Genomic DNA, 27,500 nt, shown 5'->3' on the forward strand with positions numbered 1-27,500 from the left:
AGGGGGATAGTGGTGAGGGAGGTCATGATTAGGGAAGGTTTGATGGGATTGAAGGGGGTGGGGGTGGGGGTGATTTGAGAGGTTACAACAGGGATTGAAGAGTTATCTGGGTTTGATCGTGTTGGTGCTGTCGTACTTTGTTGTTTATTTTCTTTCTTTTTTTCTTTCTTGCTTCCTACTCTCCTTCCCTCCTTCTTTCCTTTCTTTCTTTCCATACGCCCCTTCCATTCATTTTCTTTCCCATTCTTTCTTTCTGAACTTCCCTGTCATTAATTTCCTTTCCATTCCCTTTCTTTCTTTCCTTCTTTCTTTCTGTACTTCCCTTCCATTTCTTCATTCCCTTTTTTTTTTATTCATTCTTTTCTTTCTTTCTTTCTTTATATGCTTCCCCTTTCAATCATTCCATTTCCCTTTCTTTTCATTCACTCTTTTCTTTCTCTTTCTTTCTTTTGTTCTTTCTTCCTTTATTTTCCTCCCATCCATTTCCCTTTCTCTTCATTCATTCCTTTCTTTTTTTCTTTCTTTTTTTCTTTCTTGCTTCCCTTTTCTTCCTTGCCCCTCCCCCCCTTTATTTTTATTCTTTCTTTTTTCACAATATAAAGTGGCACATTCAGATTGGCAAAGTCGTGTGTGTGTGTGTGTGTGTGTGTGCGTGTGTGTGTGTGTGCGTGCGTGTGTGTGTGTGCGCGCGTGTGCGTGCGTGCGTTCGTGTGTGTGTGTGTGTGTGTGTTTACTAGGTGGAAAAGGAATGGATGGACAGATGCGTGTGATGCGGAATGCGCGCTTGTAGTAACTCCGCTTCTGAAGTCGAAAGACCACACAAGTGTGTTTGCTAACACTTACGTTTCTCTGTCTGTCTGTCTCTCTGTCTGTCTCTCCCTCTTCTTTTCTCTCCTCCACCCCCCCCCCCCCCCCCCCACCCCATTCTTCGTCCAAATTATATTGTATAATTGTATTGTATTGTATTGTATTACTCTTTTTTGTCGCAACAGATTTCTGTGTTTGTAATTCGGATGCTCTACACAGGGAGAACGCGTCGCTACACTGAGAGCGCCACCCCTTTCTTTTATTTTTTATTTTATTTTATTTTATTTTGAGCGGGGGTCGGGGGAGGGAGGGGGGGGGGTTCCTTCCAGCAGTGTTTCTGTGTTTTCCTGTCGAAGTGGATTTTTCTACAGAATTTTGCCAGGAACAACCCTTTTGTTGCCGTGGGTTCTTTTACGTGCGCTAAGTGCATGCTGCACACGGGACCTCGGTTTGTCGTCTCATCCGAATGACTAGCGTCCAGACTACCACTCAAGGTCTAGTGGAGCGCTCAGATTTTCTCGCTTCCTAGGTGGATGCGTTTCATCTAGGCCATCACTCCACTGACTGCTGTTATGAGTAACAGTGCTGAGATTTCACGATATCCACCACGACATGTCATTTGAGAAAGGAGGAGAGGAAGAAGAAAGAAAGAAAGAAGAAGAAACATTTGACCAGTCGATGTACCCATGTGAATGCGCGTTTCCTCTCTTCTTCCTCCTGTTCTCGCTGAGGGTTTTCTCCAGCTCGTCGGTCTCACACTCGACACTGGGTCTGTAGGATCTTGAGAGAGAGAGAGAGAGAAGAACAGAGAGAGACAGACAGAGACAGTCAAAGAGAGACAGGGACACAGAGAGACACAGAGAGAGAGGTGGGGGGTGGGGGTGGGGTAGTGGGGGGGCGGGGGTGGTGGGGAAGGGGGGGGGGGGGGGCGGGCGCGCAGAAACAGGGAACAGCCAATCATCCCGTGCCTGCAGCCGTGAGCAGATTGGGAAGTTTGTGCGATGAGACCATCAAAGGTTAGCTCCCTTGCCGCCAGAGAGGAATCAATGTTTGTGTCACTTCCCGTTGGTCTGAGGCGGTAGGCTTTCAACAGTTTATTCCCGGTAGTGTGTGGCTTTGAACAGTTTATTTCCTGTCCGTGTATCCTGGATGCCTCTTCGGAGAGTCGCTCTTTCTGCTATCTTCACGCAACGTTGTATTGTTGGTTGTGTCGCAGTATTGTGCTGAGTTGTATTGCCTTTTGTATGTGTGTAAGTGCGGCGTCTGTGTGTGTGTGTGTGTGTGTGTGTGTGTGTGTGTTCATTGTAAAAGGAGGGGGTGGAGGAGAGGAAAGGAGAGACAGACACAGAAACAGAGAGAGAGAGACTAGAGGGAAGGAGGGGTGTGTGCACTGACACTGCTTCTGCACGCAAGAAGCATATAACGGTTGATCGATTTCGCAGTCAGGACGTACGATTTGTCTTTTTCTTCTCTGGAATTATTTATAAGGATCCGGTCATTGGGGAGGGACGTTGAATCTTCACAGAGTTTATGTTTCCAGTTGAGAAGGAGGGGGTGTGGGTGGGGGTGAGGGACAAAATGAACACACACACACACACACACACACACACACACACACAAACTGCACGTGTGCGCGCACGTACACACACACACACACACACACACACACACAGAGTGACGCACACTCACACACATACAAACACACACGTATGCATATGAACACACACACACACGCACACACACACATACACACACACACACACACAGACAAATGCACGCGCGTGCGCGCGCGCACACACACACACACACACACTAACGCACACTGACACACACACAAACACACACACACACAGACACACACACACACATACTTTTTTTACTGTAATTATCATGACATCAGTTCCACACGTTTAATTGCTTTTTGATGTTTTCTGCAGGCAAATTAAGCTGGCGACCTGTTTTGGCAGGGATGTATCTGTCGCTTTCTCTGTCTATCTGTCTCATTCCCTTCTCTCTCTCTCTCTCTCATCCCTCCCTCTCTCTCTCACTGTGTCTGTCTCTCTCCTTTCTCTTTCCCATTTCTCTTTCTCCTCTCGCTCTCCCTCTCTCTCTCTCCCTATCTCTCTCTCACTATGTCTCTCTCTCTCCCCCCCCCCTCTCTCTCTCCCTGTCTGTCACTCATTTTCTGTGTGTGTGTGTGTGTGTGTGTGTGTGTGTGTGTGTGTGTGTGTGTGTGTGTGTGTGTGTCATTCTCATCAGCCCTGAAATGGTCCCCGGCTCCGTTGTGGTAGTCTGGACTCTCCGCAACATGATCTCTCTCTCTCTATCTCTCTCCTCCTCTCTCTCCTCCTCTCTCCTCCTCTCTCTCCTCCTCTCTCTTTCCCTCTCTCTCTCAGTCTCTACCCCTCTTTCAGTCTCTCTCCCTCTGATGTCTATCTGTCTCCCCGTCATTCATCTCTCTCCCCCGCACATCCCACCTCACCCCCACCCCATCCCACCCACAGCCCCTCTCTGTCTGTATCAGTTGCCGTGGTGTGACAGGGAAATTCCAGGCGGGTCATGACGCAAACGAGGAGTACAAATAGTTCACACTGTCACTTTCTCTTAATTGTGTCCGTCTGCTCCGCCGAGTGCACGTGCCTTGCTCGTGCGTCCTCTCTCGTTTGGAATGCTCGCGTTGGAGGAGAAGAGAGAGGGAGAGAGAGAGTGTGTGTGTGTGTGTGTCTGTGTGTGTGCGTATGTGTGTATGTATGTATGTATTTGTGTGTGTGTGTGTGCTTGCTCGCTCGCTGTGTGTGTGTATGTGCGTGCGTGCGTGCGTGTGTGTATGTGTGTTCGTGAATGTGTGTGTGCATGATGCATGTGAGTGCTTGTGTGCTTGCTTGCTTATGTGTCTGTGTGCTTCTCCTTTTTATGTCCGATTAGTTGTGTCTCCCCATTCTCCCAACGTAAACCCATAGGTCTTCTGATTGGGCGCACTTAATACACACACACAAGGACGGATATCACGTGCAAATATACGTAAACCAGGCACTGGAATTGACAGTCACACTCGGGTATGGAACATGCAGTTCCGGGATGTACAGAAGAGGTGAGTCGACATGAACTCGGGGGCTGTGGATTGGGAGATAACTGGCCTCACGGGACAAACGACCTTGCTGAATATTCATGTTCACGTTATCAATACCCCGCGGAAGACTGTAAAGAACCACAAGAGGGGCTGGTACGGAGCGGTACTTTCGCTTTTGGTTGGACATGATGGGGGTGCGAGTGACGAGTGGTTTCCCTTCGGTGAAGAGACTGGTTCCCCTCTAGAAAAGAGTGGTTTTCCCTTTGGTAAAGAGACTGGTTCCCCTCTAGAAAAGAGTGGTTCTCCCTTTGGTAATGAGACTGGTTCCCCTCTAGAAAAGAGTGTTCTCCCTTTGGTAATGAGACTGGTTCCCCTCTAGAAAAGAGTGGTTTTCCCTTTGGTAAAGAGACTGGTTCCCCTCTAGAAAAGAGTTGTTTTCCCTTTGGTAAAGAGACTGGTTCCCCTCTAGAAAAGAGTGGTTCTCCCTTTGGTAATGAGACTGGTTTCCCTCTAGAAAAGAGTGGTTTTCCCTTTGGTAAAGAGACTGGTTTCCCTCTAGAAAAGAGTGGTTCTCCCTTTGGTAAAGAGACTGGTTTCCCTCTAGAAAAGAGTGGTTCTCCCTTTGGTAAAGAGACTGGTTTCCCTTTAGCAAAGAGTGGTTTTCCCTTTGGTAAAGAGACTGGTTCCCCTCTAGAAAAGAGTGGTTTTCCCTTTGGTAAAGAGACTGGTTTCCCTCTAGAAAAGAGTGGTTTTCCCTTTGGTAAAGAGACTGGTTCCCCTCTAGAAAAGAGTTGTTTTCTCTTTGGTAAAGAGACTGGTTCCCCTCTAGAAAAGAGTGGTTGTCCCTTTGGTAAAGAGACGGGTTTCCCTCTAGAAAAGAGTGGTTTTCCCTTTGGTAAAGGGACTGGTTTCCCTCTAGAAAAGAGTGGTTTTTCCTTTTGGTAAAGAGACTGGTTTACCTTTAGAAAAGAGTGGGGGTTTTTTTCAAGAGAGTAGGTTCTCTTCAGCATTTGTTTTTTTTTCTTGATGTTCATCATCCAGCTAATTAGCGAGTGTCTTACATCTAACCCGATGTAAACCAATGGTCAGTTAATGCTTACCAACACACATAACTGAATTTTGTTAATGGAACTTGACATAGTTGGAATCTCGGCGTGAAAAAACCCCCCCCACCCAAATTCACTGGACATTTGGACCCAAAGATTGGTTATTTTGTTGTAAAAACCTTCGTTTGTCAGTTGGTTTTTGTTTTATTTTGTAACATGCAACAGTGGTCTTAAAACATTGATAGTGTTATTAAATCGGATTTTTGTTATCGTTGTTGTTGTTTTTTAAGGGTTGAGGGTTGGGTAGGAAATAGACAAAAAATATTTATATCAACAAAACGTACTCAAACACAAGGAAGCCACAAAAATAACTCCAGCAGAACTCGCTCTGACGTTCATGAATCGTGACGCAACCAGTGCGAAAATAGATGACGTAAGCACAGCTACTTAAAAGATACGTCAGTGTGTCAGCCGTCTCGTGGCGCATACACATCAACTGCCTCTGACCTTTACGGAAAACTTCTCAAATCAAAAGGTCACATTTGTCTGCCTAGAAAACACTATTGATATTTATAACCTCTGTGCTAAAAAAAAAAAAAAAAAGTTAAATATTGATCAAATAGGTGGGGGTAAGGGAGGGGTCTGTGAAAGAATTGGAAAGATTAAGAATACAAAGAAAGAAAGAAAAAATGGTTAAAAGGGCTTTTTATGTGGGCGAATCGTAAAAATAGCGTTTGGTGATGGCGATTGCTTCAGATGTTAAGAGTGCTCTCTCTCTCTCTCTCTCTCTCTCTCTCACTCTCTGTTTGAATGCTTACGTGCTTGTGTGTGTGTATATATATATATATATATATATATATATATATATATATATATATATATATATATATATATGTGTGTGTGTGTGTGTGTGTGTGTGTGTGTGTGTGTGTGTGTGGATGCGTACATGTGCTTGAATATGTGCGTATGTGTGTGTGTGTACACGAGCGAATGTTAGTGTATGGACGTCTACATACATACGCATGTATGTCTGCGTGCGTGCGTAATGTGCGTGCCGTCGCGTGTACGCAAACTTACTCTCTTTTTTTTTCGTTTAAGAAAAGACGACAACTCATGCCCCCCTCCAACCCAAGCAGTTGGTCGCGTATTCTGTGCGAGCTATTTGCATAAGTGATGCATGAGATGTCAAGGTTCACAGTTTGAAATGATACAAGTGCGTGTTGAATCACTTTCACTGCCACCACCACCACCATCATACCGTACCCCTTCCGCCGCCACCCCCCTGCCCCCTCCCTTCCCTCTGTCACTGTTGTCCGCCTGTGGTGATCAGCATTCTCTCCCTTTGTCTAGGCGCTGGAGGGCTGGTTGTGAGGACTGTGACGCCTTTCTCTTCTCTCTCCGTCTCCGGTTAAAGCTTAAAAGATGTTATATTGTGTTTGAATAAAGTGGCAAGAAGACGTGGGCAACGAGTGTTCGTCAGTGTTAAAATTCTTATGGTTTTGCGTCTGTGTGGGATACTCAGGGGTTGGAAGATATTGCAGGTTTCTTAAACTGTTTCAGACTACAAATCATTGATTGCATGTGGCAAGACTGGCATGTTAATATACACACTTGTGATATATTTCCACAGTTTAGACATTTTAAAACATCGCATGAGATTGAACCATACATTGAGTTGGGATTGGACAGATATATAAAATGTGCAATGACAAAATTTAGATTTGTTTTAATAGTGCTTCTCATAGTTTCAGACACAGCATTTTGAACTGATGAACATATGTATACATGCCGTTTATGCTATCTGGGTAAGGAAGGTGAATTACATTTCTTGTCGTGTTGCCCTGCTTTGAGTGACCTGAGACAAAAACTGATTCAACCAAAATATTATAGAGATCAGTCCAATGTTAGGTTCAATATACACATGTCGTCATGACACGAGTGTACTCTGTATAACTCAGCCAGATATATACACGAAGCATTGAAGCGATTACGTACTGTTACCTCGTGAATGTTGTTGAAAAGTTGTGTTAACTATGTTTGGTTGATTTGAATTGTCAGTGTACTGTGTCATGTCATTTTCTCATTATCCCTTTTCAATGAAAACCCCTTCAGTTAGGGGCTCTGGCTTTCATCTGAATAGAACCGTCGTTATCGACTCTTCCCCACCCACCTCTGTCTCTCTCTCTCTGTTGGTCTCTTTCTCTCTCCCTCTCTCTGTGTGCGTGCGTGCGAATACGTGCATATGTGTCTGTACGTGTTATTATGAGTGTATTTTGTGTGCGTGTGTGTGAGTTATGTCTGAGTGAGTAAGAGAAATGGAACGAAACGAAATTAGGTATGTAGGGAAGCACAATAGCAAGAATGTTGGGGTTTTTTTTACCCAGTCAAGTGACAAGACACAGACAGACAGACAGACAGAGAGAGAGAGAGAGATAGAGAATGGACGAAGCAGAAGTGCTTATGGTATGTGTATGAGGTAAAAGAATCAAACCGCATCAGCGGTGGTAAGACGTCAGAGTATGTTGGTGTGAGATGCAGGAGGGGAGGGGAAGGGGGTTGAGGGGGTGGAGTGGGATGGTGTTGAGGTCAGCAGTCGCTGACATCGGATTTCCTTCCCCAACCCTATTCCTCACACTACCCTCCCTGCCCCGCTCCCCAACCAACCCCTCCCCTCCCATTCAATCAAGTTCGACGTGATTTACAGACACTGACGTCCTCCCGAACTACTGCTCATTGATCGGGAAGAGCTGGGAAGACGAAGGGAAGAGAGAGAGAGAGAGAGAGAGAGAGAGAGAGAAATCCTGTCTGTTGGAGGTTCCGTCCTTTAGACATAGGCCTTCAGTTCCCCCACCTTTCTCCCAGACCATGCATGCTGCATGTGCCGCGTGAACGTGTTTACGGAGTATGCAGTGTGTTGAACTGTGTGACATGCACACACCTAGACAAAACAAAGTCCTCTCCACACCACCAAGTCCCTGTAAAGTTCCAATCGGAAGTTGTCACGTTCCTGGTAGCCCCGGATATTATGGTTATTCATAGTTGCGAGGGTTATACACCATTAAGTATTTGCCGTATTCGTCATATGCAACACAGTACTATTGTGGTGCAACAAGAATGGAAAATTCATCAGTGCAGGGCCTCCTCTTGTTTTTGGCCTTCTGGCGACCTACCACCAACAGTTCCCAGCAGACTGCCGGCGCTAAGATTGCAGCAGACGAACCAGGGTGTGACTGAATATGGAATAAAACAGAATATTTTATTGTCATAAAACCTTAAGGCTGTGAATGGAAGACTCGTGATTTGTGGTGTGGGAGTGAGTGATGCCACTGACTGGGAAAGCAAAACCAAACCAAACGGAAAAAAACAACAAAAACAAAACAAAGGAACAGTCAGACGTGGTACAGCAATGATGATGCATGCTCCCATCACATCTAACACCTGATTGAACGCCGCTGTTGCGCTCCGATGACCCGGACCTGTGCTGGATTTCGGGGGGACAGAGTGGATTGGCTGTGTTGTTTTATTAATGGTGATGACAGCTCAGGGAAGTGACGAATCGGGGAATGACGGGCCCGGGAGGGACCATCTGTCGGCTTGCTTCAAAGGTTTTCAAATCGACCCGGGAGGTGGACGTTCCGAGCGTTGGAAACAGTTGATGTGATCCCATCTGGGGGACTGGAGGCGTAGGGATGGAATGGCGTTGTTACCACGGGAAGGTTGGGGTTTTTCGTGTATCATTAACAATGACAGTTAAAGGTCCGACAGCCTTAATTCTGTGGCCATCGGCATAGGAAGGCGGGACCCAAACCTCTCCTTCCGCCGTTTTAACCTTCCCCAGCCGATTTCAGGTACCCATTCACGCAACACCATGCCGGAGCGGGGTACATAAACAAAACGGTCACACACGTAAAGTGTTAAATGATTGTCTGAGTGTGTATGTGTGCGTGCCTGAAATCTGATTGAATGACACAGGAAACGAATGATGAGCGCCCAATGACAGCCGTCAGTCGGCTCTACCCAGGTAGGCAGCCTGTTGTGTAAATGACCCTGTGTTTGTAAAGCGCTTAGAGCTTGGTCTCCGACCGAGGATAGGCGCTATATAAGTATCCATATCAATCAATCAATCAGTCAGTCACGCCTGTGTGGAGTGAAGAAAATCGGAATAACGTGCCTTTCCCCGAGGACACAACACCATGCCGAAACGGGGCCTCGAACCCTGATCACCGGTGAACACTGGACCATAAGTATAAAAGGACAAGAACAATAAGATGACAATGATCATGATGATGTTGGAGGTGAATATGATGACAGCAATAATAATATTGACAATAATTATTATATTAATGCATGGAGGCCTATCTACATATTCTTTAATCTCGTGCAGAGACATGTCAAAGCACTTTCAAGCCAGTCATTAATATGCATGCATACCTCTAATACAGAGGGATGGAAAAAAAAAAAGAAAAAAAAAAACACCAGAAAGAAAAGAAAAATAAAACGTTAAAAAAAAGTCAATGTAAAGTAGGGTTCCAGACGTTAAGGCACGTGTTCACCAATGACTGACTACGTCTGGGCAGTTCCGTACATATCTCATCCAAACGAAGGTCTGTCCATTGTGATGTCACAGCTCTGAAACAGACGAAAAAGAAGCCACAGGCCGGATTCTGAAATCTGCGTTTCACGCATTGTTTTAAAGCCCGGGTTGCCTATTAAAGCCAAGGCCTAGCCAAAGTTATCAATAGGAGGCAAAAATGTCTTAAGCCCATGTGGACAAACCATCAAATTTCAATATCACAGCGAAGCTTTTTTTTTTCTCTTCTTTTTTTCCCCCCAGTACTGGGCGCATCCATTTTCGTGTTGAACTCAGCATCTTTTTGGAACTCCTTTTGTAACTTTACCGATCGTTGTTAACAATCACTGTCGATTGTGAGTTGCTGGTGTGACGTAATAATAGTATGACGTAAATCAATGGAGATGATGTAAGCATCCGCGTTGCAGAACGATGCATTTTGTCCGACGGAGTGAATAGGATTATATCACATACATACACTATATATAGATAGATGCATGTATAGATGGACAGATCTTACAGTCAGTATCGACAGTTGGAACAGCTGTTGTAGCCATCATCCGAAGAGGCTGGGATGGAAAGATGTAGCCTAGCCCTGTGACTCATAAGCTCTTTAAAAACAACCGCCACGTGGAACATATCTGTAGAAGGATACATTTGGACTGACTTCCGCGATGTATGCGTTCACGCGCATGCAAATATGCGTGTGTGCGTGCACAGAGCTAGTGTGTATGTTTCCAGGCTTGCATACACACTTGGTTTCTTCTTCTGTGTCTGTCTGTGTGTCTGTCTCACTTGTGACATAAACAGATGCACATATATATGCACATACACACACATACACGCGCGCGCATGTACACACGCACGCACAAACACTTACATAAATATGTACACGCACGTAGTCGTTCATGCACGCACGCGCACACACGCGCGCGCGTGAACGCATACAGACACGTACGCTCCTACACACACACACACACACACACACACACACACACACACACACACATACACACACGTACACATACGTATACCCACACACACACACACACACGCACGCACGCACGCGCGCGCGCGCACACACACACACACACACACACACACGGACAGTTAATTAACTGAGAAGCTAACGACGAGCATCGCTTCAAAACCTAATCAGTGCACTCGTCCTGTGACGGGAAGACTGTTTTGAAGTGGTAATTACCGATACTTGACGAGCTTTTTTATTTATTTTTTTTCTTATTGATGTGTGTGTTCATGGATCATTTGAGTCAGGGTGATCACGATAATCTGTTGCCTTTTGTTGTGGCTTTGTCGACTCATTTCTGTCTTGAGGTGAGTTCGGGTTTATGGCTGTGTTTTGGCTGCATGTTGCCAGGCTGTTTGTGCTGTTGTGTCTTTATTTCATTCTTTATTTCGTTCTTTTAACTCTTTCACTGCTGAACGTTTGTAAAATATCAGCGTGGTTTCAGTTTTATCTGCAACCCTTACTTTATAAATCATGCCTTTGATTTTACTGAGGAAAAGTAATGTAATTTTGAAATGACGTGATGGGTTACAATATCCCGTGACGGAAAAGTCCAACTAAGAATTTGTAACTGATATCCTGACCAGTAAGCTGTGTCTGATCTCTGTGAGGTGACAACCCTTTTCTGACACCTTGACCTGTAAGCTTTGTCGTATCTCATTGAGGTGACAGCCCTTCTCTGACATCTTGACCTGTAAGCTCTGTCTGATGTCAGTGAAGGGACAGAGAGTGAGAGAGAGAGAGAGAGAGAGAGAGAGAGAGAGAGAGAGTGTGTGTGTGTGTGTGTGTGTGTGTGTGTGTGTTGTGTTTACAGAAAAGAGCATGTGCTTTTCATCGCAGGACCAGAAATTTTCCTTCATTCGATTTCAGTGATTTCATTTATTCATTTTCATGACTGTCTCCATTCGTGTGTTAGTTTGTTTCAGTGTCTATCTGTTCATGTATTCACGTGGAGAGACGTGGATTGGAGCAGAGAGTGAATAGCACTACATTGCGCAGATAGATGTGTACGTGGATGGCGGCAGAACAAATAGATGTGTATACAGATAGGAGGCGGCAGAAACTGCTCTCTGCGGACAACGCGGTGTGATGGGTTATTTCCCCTGATAGACACTGAGGCAATGCAGTGCTGCTAATTTGTTGGGGGTTGGGCTTCCGCTGTGTGTGTGTGTGTGTGTGTGTGTGTGTGTGTGTGTGTGTGTGTGTGTGATATATATATATATATATATATAGTGTGTGTGTGTCTGTGTCTGTGTGTGTCCGTGTGTGTGTGTCTGAATATATCTCTGTACGTCTGTTTGCCTGTCTGCCACTATATCTTTGTCTATCTGTCTTTCTTTCTGTCTGCCTGTCTGTCTGCTTCTCTCTCTCTCTCTTTGTGTCTGTCTCTGTCGCACTGTCTGTCTGTCTGTCTGTCTGTCTGTCTATCTATCTAGTCTGTCTATCTATCTATCTGTCTCTGCATGTAATTGTGTGTGGTTTGCACGCGCGAATGTTGTATGCATGTGTGTGCATGTGTATGTGTGCGGGCATGTGTTTTTATGTGTGTGTATGTGCCTATGCATGTGTGTACGTGCATGTGGATGCGCGTGTATGTATGTGTGTGTTGATGTGAGTGGTTGGAAAATCGATGTTAGGTTTAGTCAGACGATGCGTTTCTGTCATTTAGTCAGACGATGCGTTTCTGTCAAGCAGACAATTTGTGCTGTTGCCACTTCTGTAGGACTGGTCGTTGTTGTTATTGGTGGCAATATTTTTTGTTGTTGTTTTGTATCACTTACTCTGCGTCTCTGTCACTGTATTTGTCTGTCTGTCTCTCTATCATCTACTCTCTCTCTCTCTCTGTCTCATCCGCTCCCTGTTTCTCTGCCCACAAACATCCACACAGACCGACCGATGCGCAGTGTGTAACGATAAACAACACTCCTTTTTGTCTCTCCGCAATTAGGCTCGACAACTTTCTGTTTGCAGCGACAACACACACACACACACACACACACACACACACACACTCTCTCTCTCTCTCTCTCTCTCTCAGGAATATGTAGAATATAATAATACGACAGGTGAGCACCAAGCGGGGTTTAAAAAAGGGTATTCAACAATCGATCATATGTTTTCTCTTTTAGCGTACGTTCAAAAACAATTTTCTTTTAATCGTAAACTTTATGTAGCAATCATTGATTTTGAGAAGGCATTCGATTCCATCAACAGAGATTTACTGTGGCCTATCTTAATTAAAAGTGGGATAACTGGGAAGCTCTATAAATGTGTGAAGAGCATGTACGATGTATACGTAGTTAAAACGAAAATAAGGTGTGGCGATAAACTTACTGATTATATTAACTGTATAAGAGGGGTAAAGCAGGGAGACGTATGTAGCCCTATATTGTTTTCATTATTCATAAACGAATTGTCGTTAGATGTAATTGATAAAGGGAGACATGGTGCTGATTTACTGTGGATTTTTTGGAATTCTTCATTTCGCTGCTGGCTGATGATATAGTTTTGCTCTCAGAGACAGTTGTAGGTTTGCAGACGCAACTAAATAATTTGAAAAATTCAGCAAATGAATTGCAGTTAAAGATTAACAGGGATAAAAGCAGCATAATTGTTTTCAGGAAGGGGGGTTATTTAGCATCGAGGGAAAGATGAGTGTATGATGGTATTGCTATGCCTGTTGCTAATGCTTATAAATATCTTGGGATTATATTTTCTACTCGTTTAAGTTTTGAAGGTGCCCGCAGAGATCTGTGTAGTAAAGCAAAGTATAAGTTTTTAAATATTATAAAAAAGTTGTTCATATTAAATGATAATTCTCTAGAGCTTTTTACACAAAAGTGTTTGATGCCCAGATTCAGCCGATGGTACAGTATGGGTCAGAGTTATTGGGTTTGGATAAGAATGCTGTTGTGCATTGTGAATCTATACATTTATTTGGACTTAAAAGGTTTTTGGGTATTGATATGAAAATACCAAACGATTTAGTATTTGGGGAAACAAATAGACATCCAGTTTATATAAACTCTGCAATTAGTTGTATTCGCTATTGGCTAAAGCTACTGAAAATGAGTGCAGATCGACTGCCAAGAAAAACGTATAACATGTTATATGACTTAGACTTAACCCTTTCACCGCCAGTCAGTTTAGAGTACAAAATTCCCTTTGGTATAAACACAGAAAAGACAGTGGCTAAGAATAGCTGGGGATTCCCCCTGCAATGTATAGAAAATATGGCCTATCCTACCACCGAACATTAAGAGCAGTAGGTTCATGGATAACAGACCTTTCAGTGACATGGGTCCTCTACCACGCCTGTGCATGAATGCGAGCTTGGCGGTGAAAGGGTTAAGAGGCAAAAGAAACTGGGTTTCAAATGTACGAATATGTATTTGTGAACTTGGGTTTGAGTATGCTTGGTATTTCCAAAATGTAGGTTTAGATAATGTATTTTTGCAAACTCTTCGCCAGCGCATGATCGATTGTAGATGGCAGAATTGGGAAAACCATATTCAGTCTAGTGAAAGTTTGATATATACAGGGGTTATGTTTCTACTCATTTAGTGAAGAATTATCTCTTGTCTGATATGGGTAGACATCTCAGATTCATTTTGGCAAGATTTAGACTTGGTATATCGGAAATAAACACCCACCGCTATAAAAATGTACACAATTCTGATCTCTTTTGTCCATTGTGTAAAGAGTCGATAGAAGATGAAATACACTTTCTTTTGAAATGCCCCGTTTTGTGTGTTCTTGAAAAATTTATCCCAAAGAAATATTATATTTATCCATGTTCATTTCGATTTAATTTGCTGATGGCATCTACAGATGACGAACTTATACGTAACTTTGCTCTATATTTATATAAAGCTTTTCATTTATGAGATATAATGATGTCATGATTAATTGCTATAGTTATGGTGACACATGCACTAATGTTGTTATCGCCCCTCGTTCATATGGGGCTTTGGCCTTAATGAATAAACCATCTGAATCTGAATCTCTCTCTCTCTCTCTCTCTCTCTCTCTCTCTCTCTCTCTCTCTCTCTCTCTCTCTCTCTTCTCTGAGCAACAATAACCTTGGATTTTTCTTCGTGCACTGACAGGAATCTCTGACGGCTGTTTCGTCTGTGATTGAAAAACATTCACACACACAAAAAAAGAAAACACCACCACCAAAAAACAACCAACCAAACAAAAAAAACAAACCAAAAAACCCAAAAACAAACAAACAAAAACAAACAAAAAAACACGAACAAACAAACAACCGCAGCCTTTATTCCAGACGATAAGAAGCCAGCATTCTCTTCCTTTTCACATAACAAATTCTTCTTCTTCTTCGTTCGTGGGCTGCAACCCCCACGCTCACCCGTATGTACACGAGTGGGCTTCTACGTGTATGACCGTTTTTATCCCGCCATGTAGGCAGCCATACTTCGTTTTCGGGGATGTGCATTCTGGGTATGTTCTTGTTTCCATAACCAACCGAACGCCGACATGGATTACAGGGTAACGTGCGTATTTGATCTTCTGCTTGCGTATACACACGAAGTGGGTTCAGGCACAAGCAGGTCTGCACATAATATGTTGACCTGGGAGATCGGCAAAATCTCCACCCTTTTCCACCGGGCGCCGTTCCCGAGATTCAACCCCGGGACCCTCAGATTGAAAGTCCAACGCTTTAACCACTCGGCTATTGCGCTCGTCACATAACAAATAAAAACAGCAAAGGACAGATGAAGCTGTGCGATGAACTGGCCACCTTCCCGGAAGGCCTGTCACATTTTAGGAGAGACTGAAAGTGGGTAGAGCGTTGAACTTTCAATCTGGGGGCCCTGGGTTTCATCGACGCCTGATGTGTTAAAGCTGGAGAATTTTTTTTGCCACCTCCCAGGTTAACATACATCGGACCTGCTTTGTGTGATTCTACACGCAGAAGATCAAACACGCACGTTGAAGATCTCATAATCCTTGTCAGGGTTCGGTGGGTTATGGAAACACAAACATACCATACCCAGCATGCACACCCTCGAACACGGATATTGCACATGAATTAGCAAGTTAGCAGTAATATTGTAATTATTCTTATCTTAACTGTAAAGGCATTCGACGCACAACCTTGATAAACGAGCATATGTGATCAGAATAAAACAGCATTCTGTCTGTACTGACGAGTACGACTTCCCATCAATAATAATAAACATTTCTGTCTGTGCCAATACAGCACATATTTTGTCTGGAAGGATGCTAAAACAGCGATTACCTGTAATGGCAATAAGAATCACCCAATGTACTGAACAATATCCAGATGAAATAAATCACACCTTGCGTCCGTAGATATGACACTGGAGCCTTCTGTTGTATAACGGCAATCATGTAGTTGTGTCCGGGACGATATTGATCATTGATACCATCTTTCGAGTCCGGTAATAGTATAGTAATATCTGTCCACAGTTCTCTCTCTCTCTCTCTCTCTCTCTCTCTCTCTCTCCCTCTCTCTCTCTTTCTTCTGTTGTCAGAAACGTAAATACTATAGGATAGCTGTTTACACAGTACGATCATCGTCGGCGCAATAGTCGAGTGGTTAAAACGTTGGGCTTTCCGTCCCAGGTTCGAATCTCGGTAACGGCGCCTTGTGGTCAAAGGGTAGAGATTTTTCCGATCTCGCAGGTCACGATATGTGCAGATCTGCTAGTGCCTGAACCCCATTCGTGTGTATATCGTTCTCGGTTATGTGTGAAACAATGATCATGTTGACTGCACAATCTTCTGCCCGGGGTTTGGAAGTTATGGGGATTTTAAATTTTATTTTATTTTATTTTATTTTTTGTATGCATGTGTGTGTGTTGGGGGGAGGGGGGGTGCAGGTGGGGGCGGGGGCGTGCGTTTGTTGTTGTTTTGTCTCTGACATGCTTTGAGCCATGACTTGACTGACGACAGTATGAACTGAATCATTATCGTCATCGTCCTTCCGCTTCTGCTCATCATGTTACACCTCCTTTTCCTCCTCTTTCTCCCCGTCTTGTTCCTCCCTTCCCCCTCTCCCTGCTTCTCCTCATCCTTGCCTCCACCCCCACTCTTCCTCTCCCTTTGTTCTCCTCTTTGTTCTTCTCTCCTGCTTCTCTTCCTTTCCACCTTCTTCTCCTACATCTCCATCTCCTATCTTTTTTTTTTTCTTTTTTTTTGCTGCCCCATCATCTGCACCGTTTCCCCCATACACAGCCACACCCGGGTTCGTCCGTCACAGTTCCAGCATTGACAGGTCGCAGGGAACCATCGATGTTAGGTCGCCAGGAGGCCACACATCAGAGGAGACCCTGCACTTCTGCTGAGTCACTTCGGTGGTGTTCGGTTGTGCCTGTTCTGATTTAACGTACTTAGGACACCACCTACTAAGCCCCCTACTAACGACAATAATGGCTTAGTCGCGGAGCCAGACTGAGTGAGCGTCCCTCCCAGAGTGGAGACCGCCACCACATCCCTCAAACAACAGTCCCCCCATGAATCTGCCGACACTGAAGACATTGACAGGACTGACCCCAAGCACAGAAGTGGAGGGGTATCCATCTCCTATCTCCTTCATTCTTCATCTCCTCATCCTCTTCCCTCTCCTCTTCTTTCTCTCCACACGTCTCCTTTTCATTCTCCTCATTTTCCTCTCTCTCCCTTTCTAGTTCCTTCTCCTTCTCCCCTATTCTCCTCATCCTCTCCTTATTCCTGACCCTGCTTCTTGTACGTCTTGTCCTGCCCACCTCCTCCTCCTCATCTTCATCCTTCTCCTCCTCCTCATCTTCCTCCTACTCCTCCTGCCCATCTCCTCCTCCTCGTCTTCCTCCTGTTCCTTCACCTTCTCCTCCTCCTTCATCGATTCCTCCTTCTCCTCCTCTTTCGCGTCCTCCCTCTCTTTTTCCGCCTCTCCCTATTTCTCCTTCTCCTCATCTTCCTCCTTCCCTCCTTCTTCTCCTCCATCGCCTCCTCTCCCTCCTTTTCCTCATCTCACTACTTCTCCTCCTCCTCATATTCCCCCTTCCCTTCTCCTTCTCCATCTTCTCCTCCCCCTTCCCTTTCATCATCTTCCTTCTTCTCCTCCTCCTTCTCTCCCTCCCGTCTTCCCCCTTCTCCTGTGTCAGCTCCTTCTCCGGCTTCTTCCTCTCCTCTTCGTTTTATTTTATTTTATTTTCATTCTTCCCCCCTGATCCTTGCCCACTTCAGACAGGTCCTTTAATAAAGGACGATTGATTGATGTCAGCCCCGCCTCGCCAGCTGCTGCCCGTCAGTCAGCAGTTTGTTGACAGCTCTGAGCTGTGTGTGTGTGTGGGGGGGGGGGGGGGGGAGTTGTGTTGTGTTGTGTTGTGTTGTGGTGGTGGTGGTGGTGGTGGTGTGTGTGTGTGTGTGTGTGTGTGAAAGTGAGTGAGTGTGTGTGTGTGTGTGTGTGTGTGTGTGTGTGTGTGTGTGTGTGTGTGTGTGTGTGTGTGTCCTAGCGAGATTCAGATCGAGTCCATATATACAGTAGATCAAATATGCAGGTTACTGATCCTGAAATCCGTGTCAACTTTAGGAAAGTAATGGAAACAAGAACATACCCAAAACATACCCCCCCCCCCTACCCCCCCAAAAAAAACAAAAAACAAAAAAGCAACGTAATACGGCTGCCTACAAAACGGTCATACACGTAAAATGCCCATTCCTACATTCGAATAAACGTAGGAAATACAGCGCACGAACGCAACACAAGAAGACAACGAATAGCCCCAATTCCCCCATTCCCAGGTAACCACACCTGGATGGAGAGAGAAGACGAAAATTCTCAGTCCACACCCGCTGAACAAACTTAGGGCTGTCTGCTGCATGTAGTGTGGCGCCGTGTGTGACGGAAAGGCCATTGTCCCGTCGGACACAATATGATACGATGTGTTGCGATGCGATGCGATGCGATATTATACGATGCGATATTATACGATGCGATGCGATACTATACTATACGATACGACGCAATGCGATGCTATGCTATGATATGCTATGCGATGCGATGCAATATAATGCAATACAATTCAATACAATGCAATACAATACGATGCAATATAATACAATATAATGCAGTGCAATACAATACGATACGATACAATTACTACACATGGTCAGTGTCCCCTCAGACACAATACAATACATACAATACGATACGATACGATACGATAGTCCCCTCAGATACAATACAATGCAAAACAATGCAATGCAATGCAGTACAATACAATACAATTGGTAATCGCCCCATCAGACTCAACAGAACACAATACAATGCGATACGATACACCATACCATACCATACGATACACCATGCCATACCATACGATACACCATGCCATGCCATGCCATGCCATGCCATACCATACCATACCATGTTATACCATGCCATACCATACCATACGATGCCATGCCATGCCATACCATACCATACCATACCATATCATACCATGCCATACCATACCATCCCATGCCATACCATATCATACCATGTTATACCATCCCATGCCATACCATACCATACCATACCATACACCATACCATACCATACCATATGATACACCATACCATACCATACCATACCATGCCATACCATGCCATACCATGCCATACCTACCATACCATGTTATACCTTACCTTACCATACCTAACCATACCATACGATACACCATACCATACCATATCATACCATACCATACCTTACTATATCACGCCATACCATACCATACATCTTTATTCAGACAAACCGTGAGAGGTATTTCATCACTGTTGGGGCCGCCGGGACATGTGGCCAGATTACACGGCGGGGAAGTCTACACATAGGAGAGGTGGAGGGACACACACACACACACACACACACACACACACATAGGTTCTCTTGCAGCCACACAGTCAATACAAACCAGTGCATGCCGCCATTGCAATTTACATATTTTACTTGATCAGATTCCGTTCCACTAGTAGTTTTTGTAGTCTGAGGTCGAAACGAAACAAGTCAAGGCCTAGAGATTTTTTCCCGTTCGTTTGATACAATAAAGTACAGATAAAATGTTTTCCTTCAAGCCAGTTCTTTTCGATATCAATTTCTCAAGGAGGGGTCACTGCGTTCGAACAAATCCATATACGCTTCACCACATCTCCTAGGCAGATGCCTGACCAGCAGCATAACCCAACTCGCTTAGTCAGGCCTTAGTGCATGCATGTATATGAGTGTACATATCAGAGTGGATTTCTTCTACAAAATTTTGCCAAAGGACAACACTTTTGTTTGCCATGGGTTCTTTTTCGTTGCGATAAGTATGTGCTGCACACGGGACCTCGGTTTATCGTCTCATCCGAAAGTCTAGACGCTCACTTTTATTTTCCAGTTGAACTTGGGAGAAAGGGCGAGAGCGGAATTCGAACCCAGACCCTCACAGACTTTGTAACAGTAGATGAGCGTCTTAACCATCTTGCCACCTTCCGTCAAGACAGTCATCATTATGTCATAAGTGGTGTTTGGGTTTTGTTGTTGTTTATTTTTTATTCGTTATCTATTTTTTAATGTTTTATTTTTTTTATACATGACGCCGCTTAGTTCCATGAAATCATTGCAAACTCGCTTTGCGGGAAATTATTTTGTCTGTCGCTCGCTCTGTCTGTCTGTCACTCATTCTGTCTGTCTGCCGCTCGCTCTGTCTGTCTGTCTGTCACTCACTCTGTCACTCCCTCTGTCTGTCTGTCACTCACTCTGTCTGTCACTCGCTCTGTCTGTCACTCACTCTGTCTGTCTGTCACTCACTCTGTCGCTCTGTCTGTCTGTCACTCACTCTGTCTGTCTGTTATTCACCCTGTCACTCACTCTGTCTGTCTGTCACTCACTCTGTCACTCACTTTGTCTGTCTGTCACTCGCTCTGTCTGACTGTCACTCGCTCTGTCTGTTACTCACCCAATTATCATTCTCCCATCCACTCGCTCCCTCTGTTCTCTGTTCTAAAATGTCTCTCTGTCTCTGTCTCTCTCTCGTTCTCTCTTTCGTTTCTCTCCACCACCATCATCATCATCACTACAGTCGTCACCACCACCGCCACTGTCATCCTCCTCCTCCTCATCATCATCATCATCACTACTGTCGTCACCACCACCGCCACTGTCATCATCATCATCATCATCATCACTACAGTCGTCACCACCACCGCCACTGTCATCTTCAATCACCACCAACACCACCACCACCACCACCATCATCATCATCATCATCATCATCATCACTACAGTCTCTTCAATCACCACCACCACCACTACCATCATCATCATCACTACAGTCATCATCATCACTTTTTTTCTTTTTTATAATTCTCCTAAATTCTTTTACACCTCACATACAGTCAACTTTTACCATGGAACTAAAACCCTATTATGTTAAAGTAAGATCTGAAACCAGCAATTTCGCGAAATCCCTGAAAATAATTTAGTTATTTCGCGTAACAACTAACACCGTCAGAGATGAAATAAAATCACTTGAATTGTTACTGATTTCATGAAACCTCTGAAATGTTGTCACTCAATATTCACGAATGTACTGTCTGGTTTCAGTAAATCCATGTAAGTATTTTAAACTGCCAACGTGTGGGGGTGGGGAGTGGTGTGGGAGGTAGGGGTTGGGGTGAGGGGGTGCGTATGGGGGAGATAGACATGCACCCCATGAACGTTGTGACAAAGGGGGTTGTGGTGTGTTCTTTTTTTGTTGTGATGTGTTCTTTACTAAGTTCGGAGTTCTCATCTAGACGCCACGTAGATCTCATTAACATACCAGTCAATGAAACATGTATAAGGTCTTTGATAGAACTAGTCTTTTGCTTTTTCGCCGTCCCCCCTTCCACCCCTCCCCCTTTCTTTTCATACGCTTGCGCAAACATCCACGGCAGTCACAGGAAAGTCGCTAGCCAATCGTTGGCCAAACGTTTCGTCACGTGATCTGAGATTGCGGTGCCTACGTATCCGAAATTGATCTGTGTTTTTGTTGCTGACTTGGCCGATGCTGTTTCTTCTCTCTTGGCTGGAGCAACGGGAAATTTACAAATGTCTGTGTATGGACCGAAACTGATCCTTTGCCGGGCACATGCTGGTCTGTATCGATTGGTGTCCGGAATGGTGGGTGGGTGGGTAGGTGAGTGAGTGTGTGTGTGTGTGTGTGTGTGTGTGTGTGTGTGTGTGTGTGTGTGTGTTTGAATGTGTGTGTGTGTGTGTGTGTGGATGCATGTGTGTGTGTGTGTGTGTGTGTGTGTGTATGGATGCATGTGTGTGTGTGCGGATGCATGTGTCCATGCGTGTTATTGTGTATGTGTATGCGCGTATCCAGGTGTGTGTAAGTGTGTGTGTGTGTGTGTGTGTGTGTGTGTGTGTGTGTGTGTGTGTGTTCGTGCGTACCCTCGTACCCGTGTTTGTTTCAGACTTGCCTCACTCTCTACCTCTATCCCACTGTCTCTTTCATTCGCCTCTCCCTCACTCCCCTCCCACTCTCTCTCTCTCCCTCCCTCCCTCCCCATCCCCCTCTCTCTCTGCTGACTGCACTTTCCCTTCAGAGTGGTCTTTTCCGGCACGTCCCACCACCACCATCCACTCTCTCTCACTCCCCCCCCCAACCCCCCCACAACCCCTCGCCCCCTACCCACCTACCCACATGACCCCCCTCGACCTGCCCCCATCCCATGCACCCTTGTACAGACAGGGACAAACACAGACACACACACACGCACACACACACACACACGTACGCGCGCGCGCGCGCGCACACACACACACACACACACACACACACACACACACACGTACGCAAGCACCTACACCTATCCAACAGACACAGTCGTTAGCTATATCAGCCAACGATTCGCCACATTCCCTCGGTTTCAATTTGCCGAGGGAAAAAAATTTTATACTCTCTTTGTTTGCTTGTTTGTTTGGTTGTTTTATTTTGTCGTGGTGACTGCTACATCCGATCCCACTAACTTTGTGCAAAATTGCATGTGTCTGTGAATGGGCCAGGACAGGGCTGTTACGAGGCACATGCCAGCGTGTGTGTGTGTGTGTGTGTGTGTGTGTGTGTGTGTGTGTGTGTCGATTTTCATGCACAGTATTCCACGGCCTCTCGCCCTGTCTCTCTCGCTCCCCCCTCTCCCCCTTCTCTCTGTTCCGAACAAAACCATCCAGTATGGTGCAGAGCTAGCGGTTCCTCTCTGCCCTGTTTCACTTCCACAGACATAAACCAGTGGAATTCAAAGGGAATTTATAATGGCAGGGGCTGGGGTATTACGGGATTATCTTTCTTGTTTTTCTTCTTCTTTTTTTTATTCCCCCAACCCATAGTCCCCACTCCGCACCCTCCACGCGAAAAAAGAGAAGAAGAAGAGAAGGAGGAGGAGGAAGTTGACGAAGAAGAGGAGGAGGAGGAAGAAGAAGAGGAAGTAGAAGAATAAGAAGAAGAGGAGTAGGAGGAGGAAGAAGAGGAAGTAGAAGAAGAGGAGGAGGAGGAGGAAGAAGAAGAAGCAGAAGAGGAAGTAGTAGTAGTAAAAGAAGAAGAAGACGAAAAACAATGAGTTGTTTCATTGTGAGTTGTGTTTTTTTCTGATTAAATTTTTGAAGCTTGTTATGCCTTTTCTCTTCCCTTCCACCATCACTTCGAAGAAGAAGAAGAAGAAACAAACAAACAAACAAAAAAGGAGTTGTTTCATTGTGAGTTCTCTTTGTTTTTTTCTTCTTCTGAATTTGAAGCGTGTTATGCCTTTTTTGTTCCCTTCCCTTCCACCCTCCCGCGGATATGTGAAACAGCAGACAGAGTGTGTTATAAAGCCGTGTTTATCCGGACGTGGAAGTCACTGATCAATCATTGCTGCTTTCCGCCGATCAGTCATGTAGGATTATCGATGGCGGCATGATTAAAGGAAAAAAAAAGGGATTCGATGTTTGCAGTTTGACGAAAGGAGGTTTGTAGCTCTCTCTCTCGCTCTATCTCTCTCTCTCTCTCTCGCTCTGTGTGTGTGTGTGTGTGTGTGTGTGTGTGTGTTTTCTGTGTGCGTATTGTATATGTGTACGAGTGTATGTATGAGCGTGCATGGATATGTCCATGCGTGTTATTATGTGTGTGTATGCGCGTATCCCGGTGTGTGTGTGTGTGTGTGTGTGTGCGCGCGCACGGGGATGTGTGTGCGTTCGTGTGTGCGCACGGGGGAAAATGAGTGTGTGTGTGTGTGCGTGCGCGGGGGGGGGGGGGGAGTATATATATATATATATATATATATATATATGTGTGTGTGTGTGTGTGTGTGTGTGTGTGTGTGTGTGTGCGCGCGCTCGCCCCGATCCACAGCAGCACGTGACTGATTGAAACCACCGCCAAACAATCGCCGCTGAAGAGGACAGGGGGGGAGATCACTGAAGGAGAGGAGGTGTATTAAACCGTTGGGGCGGCAAACGGGGAGGGAGAGGAGTGTGCCGGGGGTGAGGGAGGGGGGTAGTTTACACGAGGAGGGAGAGAGGTAGGGGAGGAAGGGAAAGACGCATTGATTTCTTGCCTTCCACCTCCACCCCCTCCCACATCCACCTCCACCCCCTCCCACATCCACCTCCCCACTTGGCGAGGTGTCGGCCGGCTGCAGCAGCGGCAGTGAAGGATCGGCGAGCGGTGAGGCGGTGTCTGTATGGGGCGTCGGTGGGCAGATCGGTGAGACAGAGACACAGAGACAGAGAGAGAGAACCCCGGCCTGTGCTGTGCTGTGCTGTGCAGTGCTGTGCTGCGCTGTCATCTCGACGCTTGCGGCATCTCCGTACCGGGACTGGTGGTGGCAAAACTTCACATGTTGAAAAAAAAAAAAAACCCACCACTCTCCTCTCTTATTTCGTTTGTCCATTGACCAACTTGGTGCGTGCTGGTGACAGAGCTACGTGTTGTGATCTGTGAGACTCCTCACACACTGCTGAGTGGGGAAATGCTGGGGGAATGCGTACGGTGGGAATGGTGTTGGTTCGTCTTTGTTTTCGGGACTGTCTCGCGTTTTGATGTGTGAGATTTATCACCCATACTTCTGAGGCGAGCGGGTGATGATGCGATTGTGGGATCGTTATTTTCGGGTTAGGGAGTGATTGTGTGTCGGTTTTGTCTCCTCGTTACTGCGTTGAGGGTGAGTGGTGGTGGTGGTGATGTGGTGTGTGTGTAAATCGTGTCGTACTTTAGGTATCGGTCCGTGGACTGACTTCAGCGATATATTGTGCTCGGTGTTCTTTGCGGGTTGTCAATAACTTTTGCTTCTGTGTGTCGGCTGCTGTTCTGTGAGTGCTAACTTGCTTGAAACATAGTGCACTATCGACTTCCATGTCGTCATAACACTGAGGTAACACAATAGCTGTATACAAAGGTGTTTTATTGCAGTTAGTAAAACATGAACCATTCTCTTTGTGCATTGAGTTATGAGGTCTGACACCGTTCTGTATATACCGTTAACGCTATCATATTTCTATTCGTTGTTTGTGAAATTCCTCACAGAATAGACACCAGGGTCTTATATGGACTTACTTGCTATTGTATGTTGACTCTGTGTGCAAAGTTTCTCTTTAAGGGAAGGATGTTGGTTTTGGCAGACTGCTGAAGTGGTGTTTTTGTTGTCAGTGGGGGGAGGGGGGTGTTTTCGATGGAAGGAATGAATTCTGTTTACTGTTTCGTCACACATACCGATGATTGTAGACATATAAATCAAGTGTTAATTTTAACAGTTATTAATATTACCTGGGGGTTAGGAATGGTCTGAGGTTCGGAGTCCTGGAATGAGAACATTTACACCAGTGCTATATCTGATTGCTACTGTCCATGCAAATGTCCAGACTTTGGTACAATGCAACACAGCCAGCACAGTTCTGTACAATGCAGTTTAATACCGGCAGCACAGTATAGCACAACACAATACAGTACATTACAATGCAGCATAGTTTAAAGTGCAACACACCACAGCAGAGTACGGTGTAGCACAGAAAAAACACACAACAAATTTCATCATCGGGGGTTATTTCAGAACGTTTACAATGTATGTCCATGTACAGTGTTGGCCCAATACCACAATGCAACACCAGCATAGGAAGTAAGATGTTCCGGGTTCGAGTCATCAAAAGGACCAGTGTTTTTCACTTCCTTTCCGTCAGATATTGAGTTATGGACCGGATTGCTAGTTTTCAATAAGGGGCGATAACCCGATGTCTTGTGTGCAGCGCACATTGAACGCCAGAGTAACAGAGTCGGTATCCCTGGCCCAGAATTCTTCAGAATAATAATTTGACAGGAAAACAAGCGTACAAACAGGGACATGGGTGTCTGTGTGTGTGTGTGTGTGTGTGTGTGTGTTGGGGGGGGGAGGGGGGGGGGGTAAGGGGGGGAGAGGGAGGTAGGGGGCAGGGGGGGAGGCTTCACTGCGGTGTGCGCTGTCCTCAGGAAGAGCAGTCCGAATTTCGCACAATGAAATCCGTTATAAGAACAACACGATGAAACGCATTTAAGTCTAACAAAAATACTGTGCAATTGATTACAGCTTCAGCACAGTACAGTACATTCATGGTTTAGTAAGAGCGGTTACATTATCGTGTATTATGTTTACAACTTGAGTTGTCAAAGCACGCGCCGTGACGTGCACAGCAGTATAACTGTCAGAGGGACTGGGTTTTGTGATGACAACAATGTCAGTTACACACTGATGACACGTGACCTTACTCAGTAGTCACCGGCTGTGGTGTGTGCTGTAGTTACTAGAAGTGTTCATATGTCTTCGGGATTTCTTGAGGTGTTGAAATGTCTCCAGTCATTCTGGGGAGTTGAAGGGTTTCGGAAATTACACTCATTCTGTCTGAGTAACTAGACAGTCAGTTTTCAATGTATTGTTTAGTCTGCTCACTCTTTTATACTTCTGTAGTAGTTACAGAAGAAGTAGAAGTAGTTATAACAGTAGTAGTTGTAGAGTAGTGGTAAGGGTGCTGGTGGTAGTCGTTATTTTTCGTTGAGGACGTTAAGAATTTCAGTTAACTAATTAATTGATTGATTGATTAATGCAAAATGAACATGATACCTCATGTGTCGTCATCGTGATTGATGAATGCAAAATGAACATGATGCCTCATGTGTCGTCATCGTGATTGATGAATGCAAAATGAACATGATGCCTCATGTGTCGTCATCGTTTCGTCGTCTGTGACAGGTAGCGGCTCAGTTTCGTCATAACAGTTGTAACTGAACGAGTGTTATGTATCGGCGGGCCCGTATCGACATAGCTCCACGCTTTTCTCACAACATGAAATCACCGATTCCTTAAAGCATTCCTGTTTGTGTGGGATCATAATTTTCTTTGAGTCTTTTCACTGGTCTCCTCGGAAACGACTGAAAAACATTCCATTATTTCGGAGCTTTTTTCGTCAGGCTTCACAACTTTTTTGGACAGTGTTGACAAGCATTTTTGATAGCCGAGAGACTAGTCTTCCTTAGTTGGAATCACTCGTCCTTCAGTCTTGATGCCAGTGTTATTTCGGCGAAGATATCACGTAACTCTCGGTAAGTTCTACATGACAGCTGTTTCCCAAGGTACAGAACAAGCTGTGGTTCACACTGAATTCTGCTGACAAACAACAAAAGAATAATAATACTAATACTAAAGAAAGGAACTAACATAACACCAATGCATGTCCCTGATGACGTCTCAGCCAAGAATACCTACAACACCTCACTCGACCGGTGAGTGAGAGGGAGAGGTGTGACCACACCCGTCCCCCCTCCTCACCAACCCCCCCCCCCCAACCCCAACCCCACCCCACCCACCCCTCCCCCATCCACCATGCACGCCTTCCTGAAGCGCCACTACAAGAAAGGCGGCAAGGCGAAGAAAGAGGAGGCACCCAGTAGCAGCGGAGGAGCAGCGGCAGCAGGAGGAGGAGGGCCCATCGGCATC

General features: G+C 45.3%; 1 protein-coding gene across 3 annotated transcripts in view; it reads left to right on the forward strand.

Moving 5' to 3' along the window:
• The window catches only part of LOC143296883 (multiple C2 and transmembrane domain-containing protein 1-like), a 143,127-nt gene that overhangs the window by 12,214 nt on the left and 103,413 nt on the right, over positions 1–27,500 (forward strand). The window contains exons 1-2 of one of the 3 annotated variants that reach the window (XM_076608864.1): positions 24,221–24,911; positions 26,757–27,500. The exon at positions 26,757–27,500 is cut by the window's right edge and continues 603 nt beyond it. The exons of 1 other annotated variant lie outside the window; for it this stretch is intronic. In XM_076608864.1, coding sequence (XP_076464979.1) covers positions 27,387–27,500 — 114 coding nt within the window. In that variant the 5' untranslated portion in view covers positions 24,221–24,911; positions 26,757–27,386. Of the gene's footprint in view, positions 1–24,220; positions 24,912–26,756 lie in introns of those variants that run through there. One more of the 3 variants, XM_076608865.1, reaches the window with a different exon arrangement.

The sequence above is a fragment of the Babylonia areolata genome, chromosome 22 (assembly GCF_041734735.1).
Source record: "Babylonia areolata isolate BAREFJ2019XMU chromosome 22, ASM4173473v1, whole genome shotgun sequence".
In the NCBI taxonomy this organism is placed as follows: domain Eukaryota; kingdom Metazoa; phylum Mollusca; class Gastropoda; order Neogastropoda; family Buccinidae; genus Babylonia; species Babylonia areolata.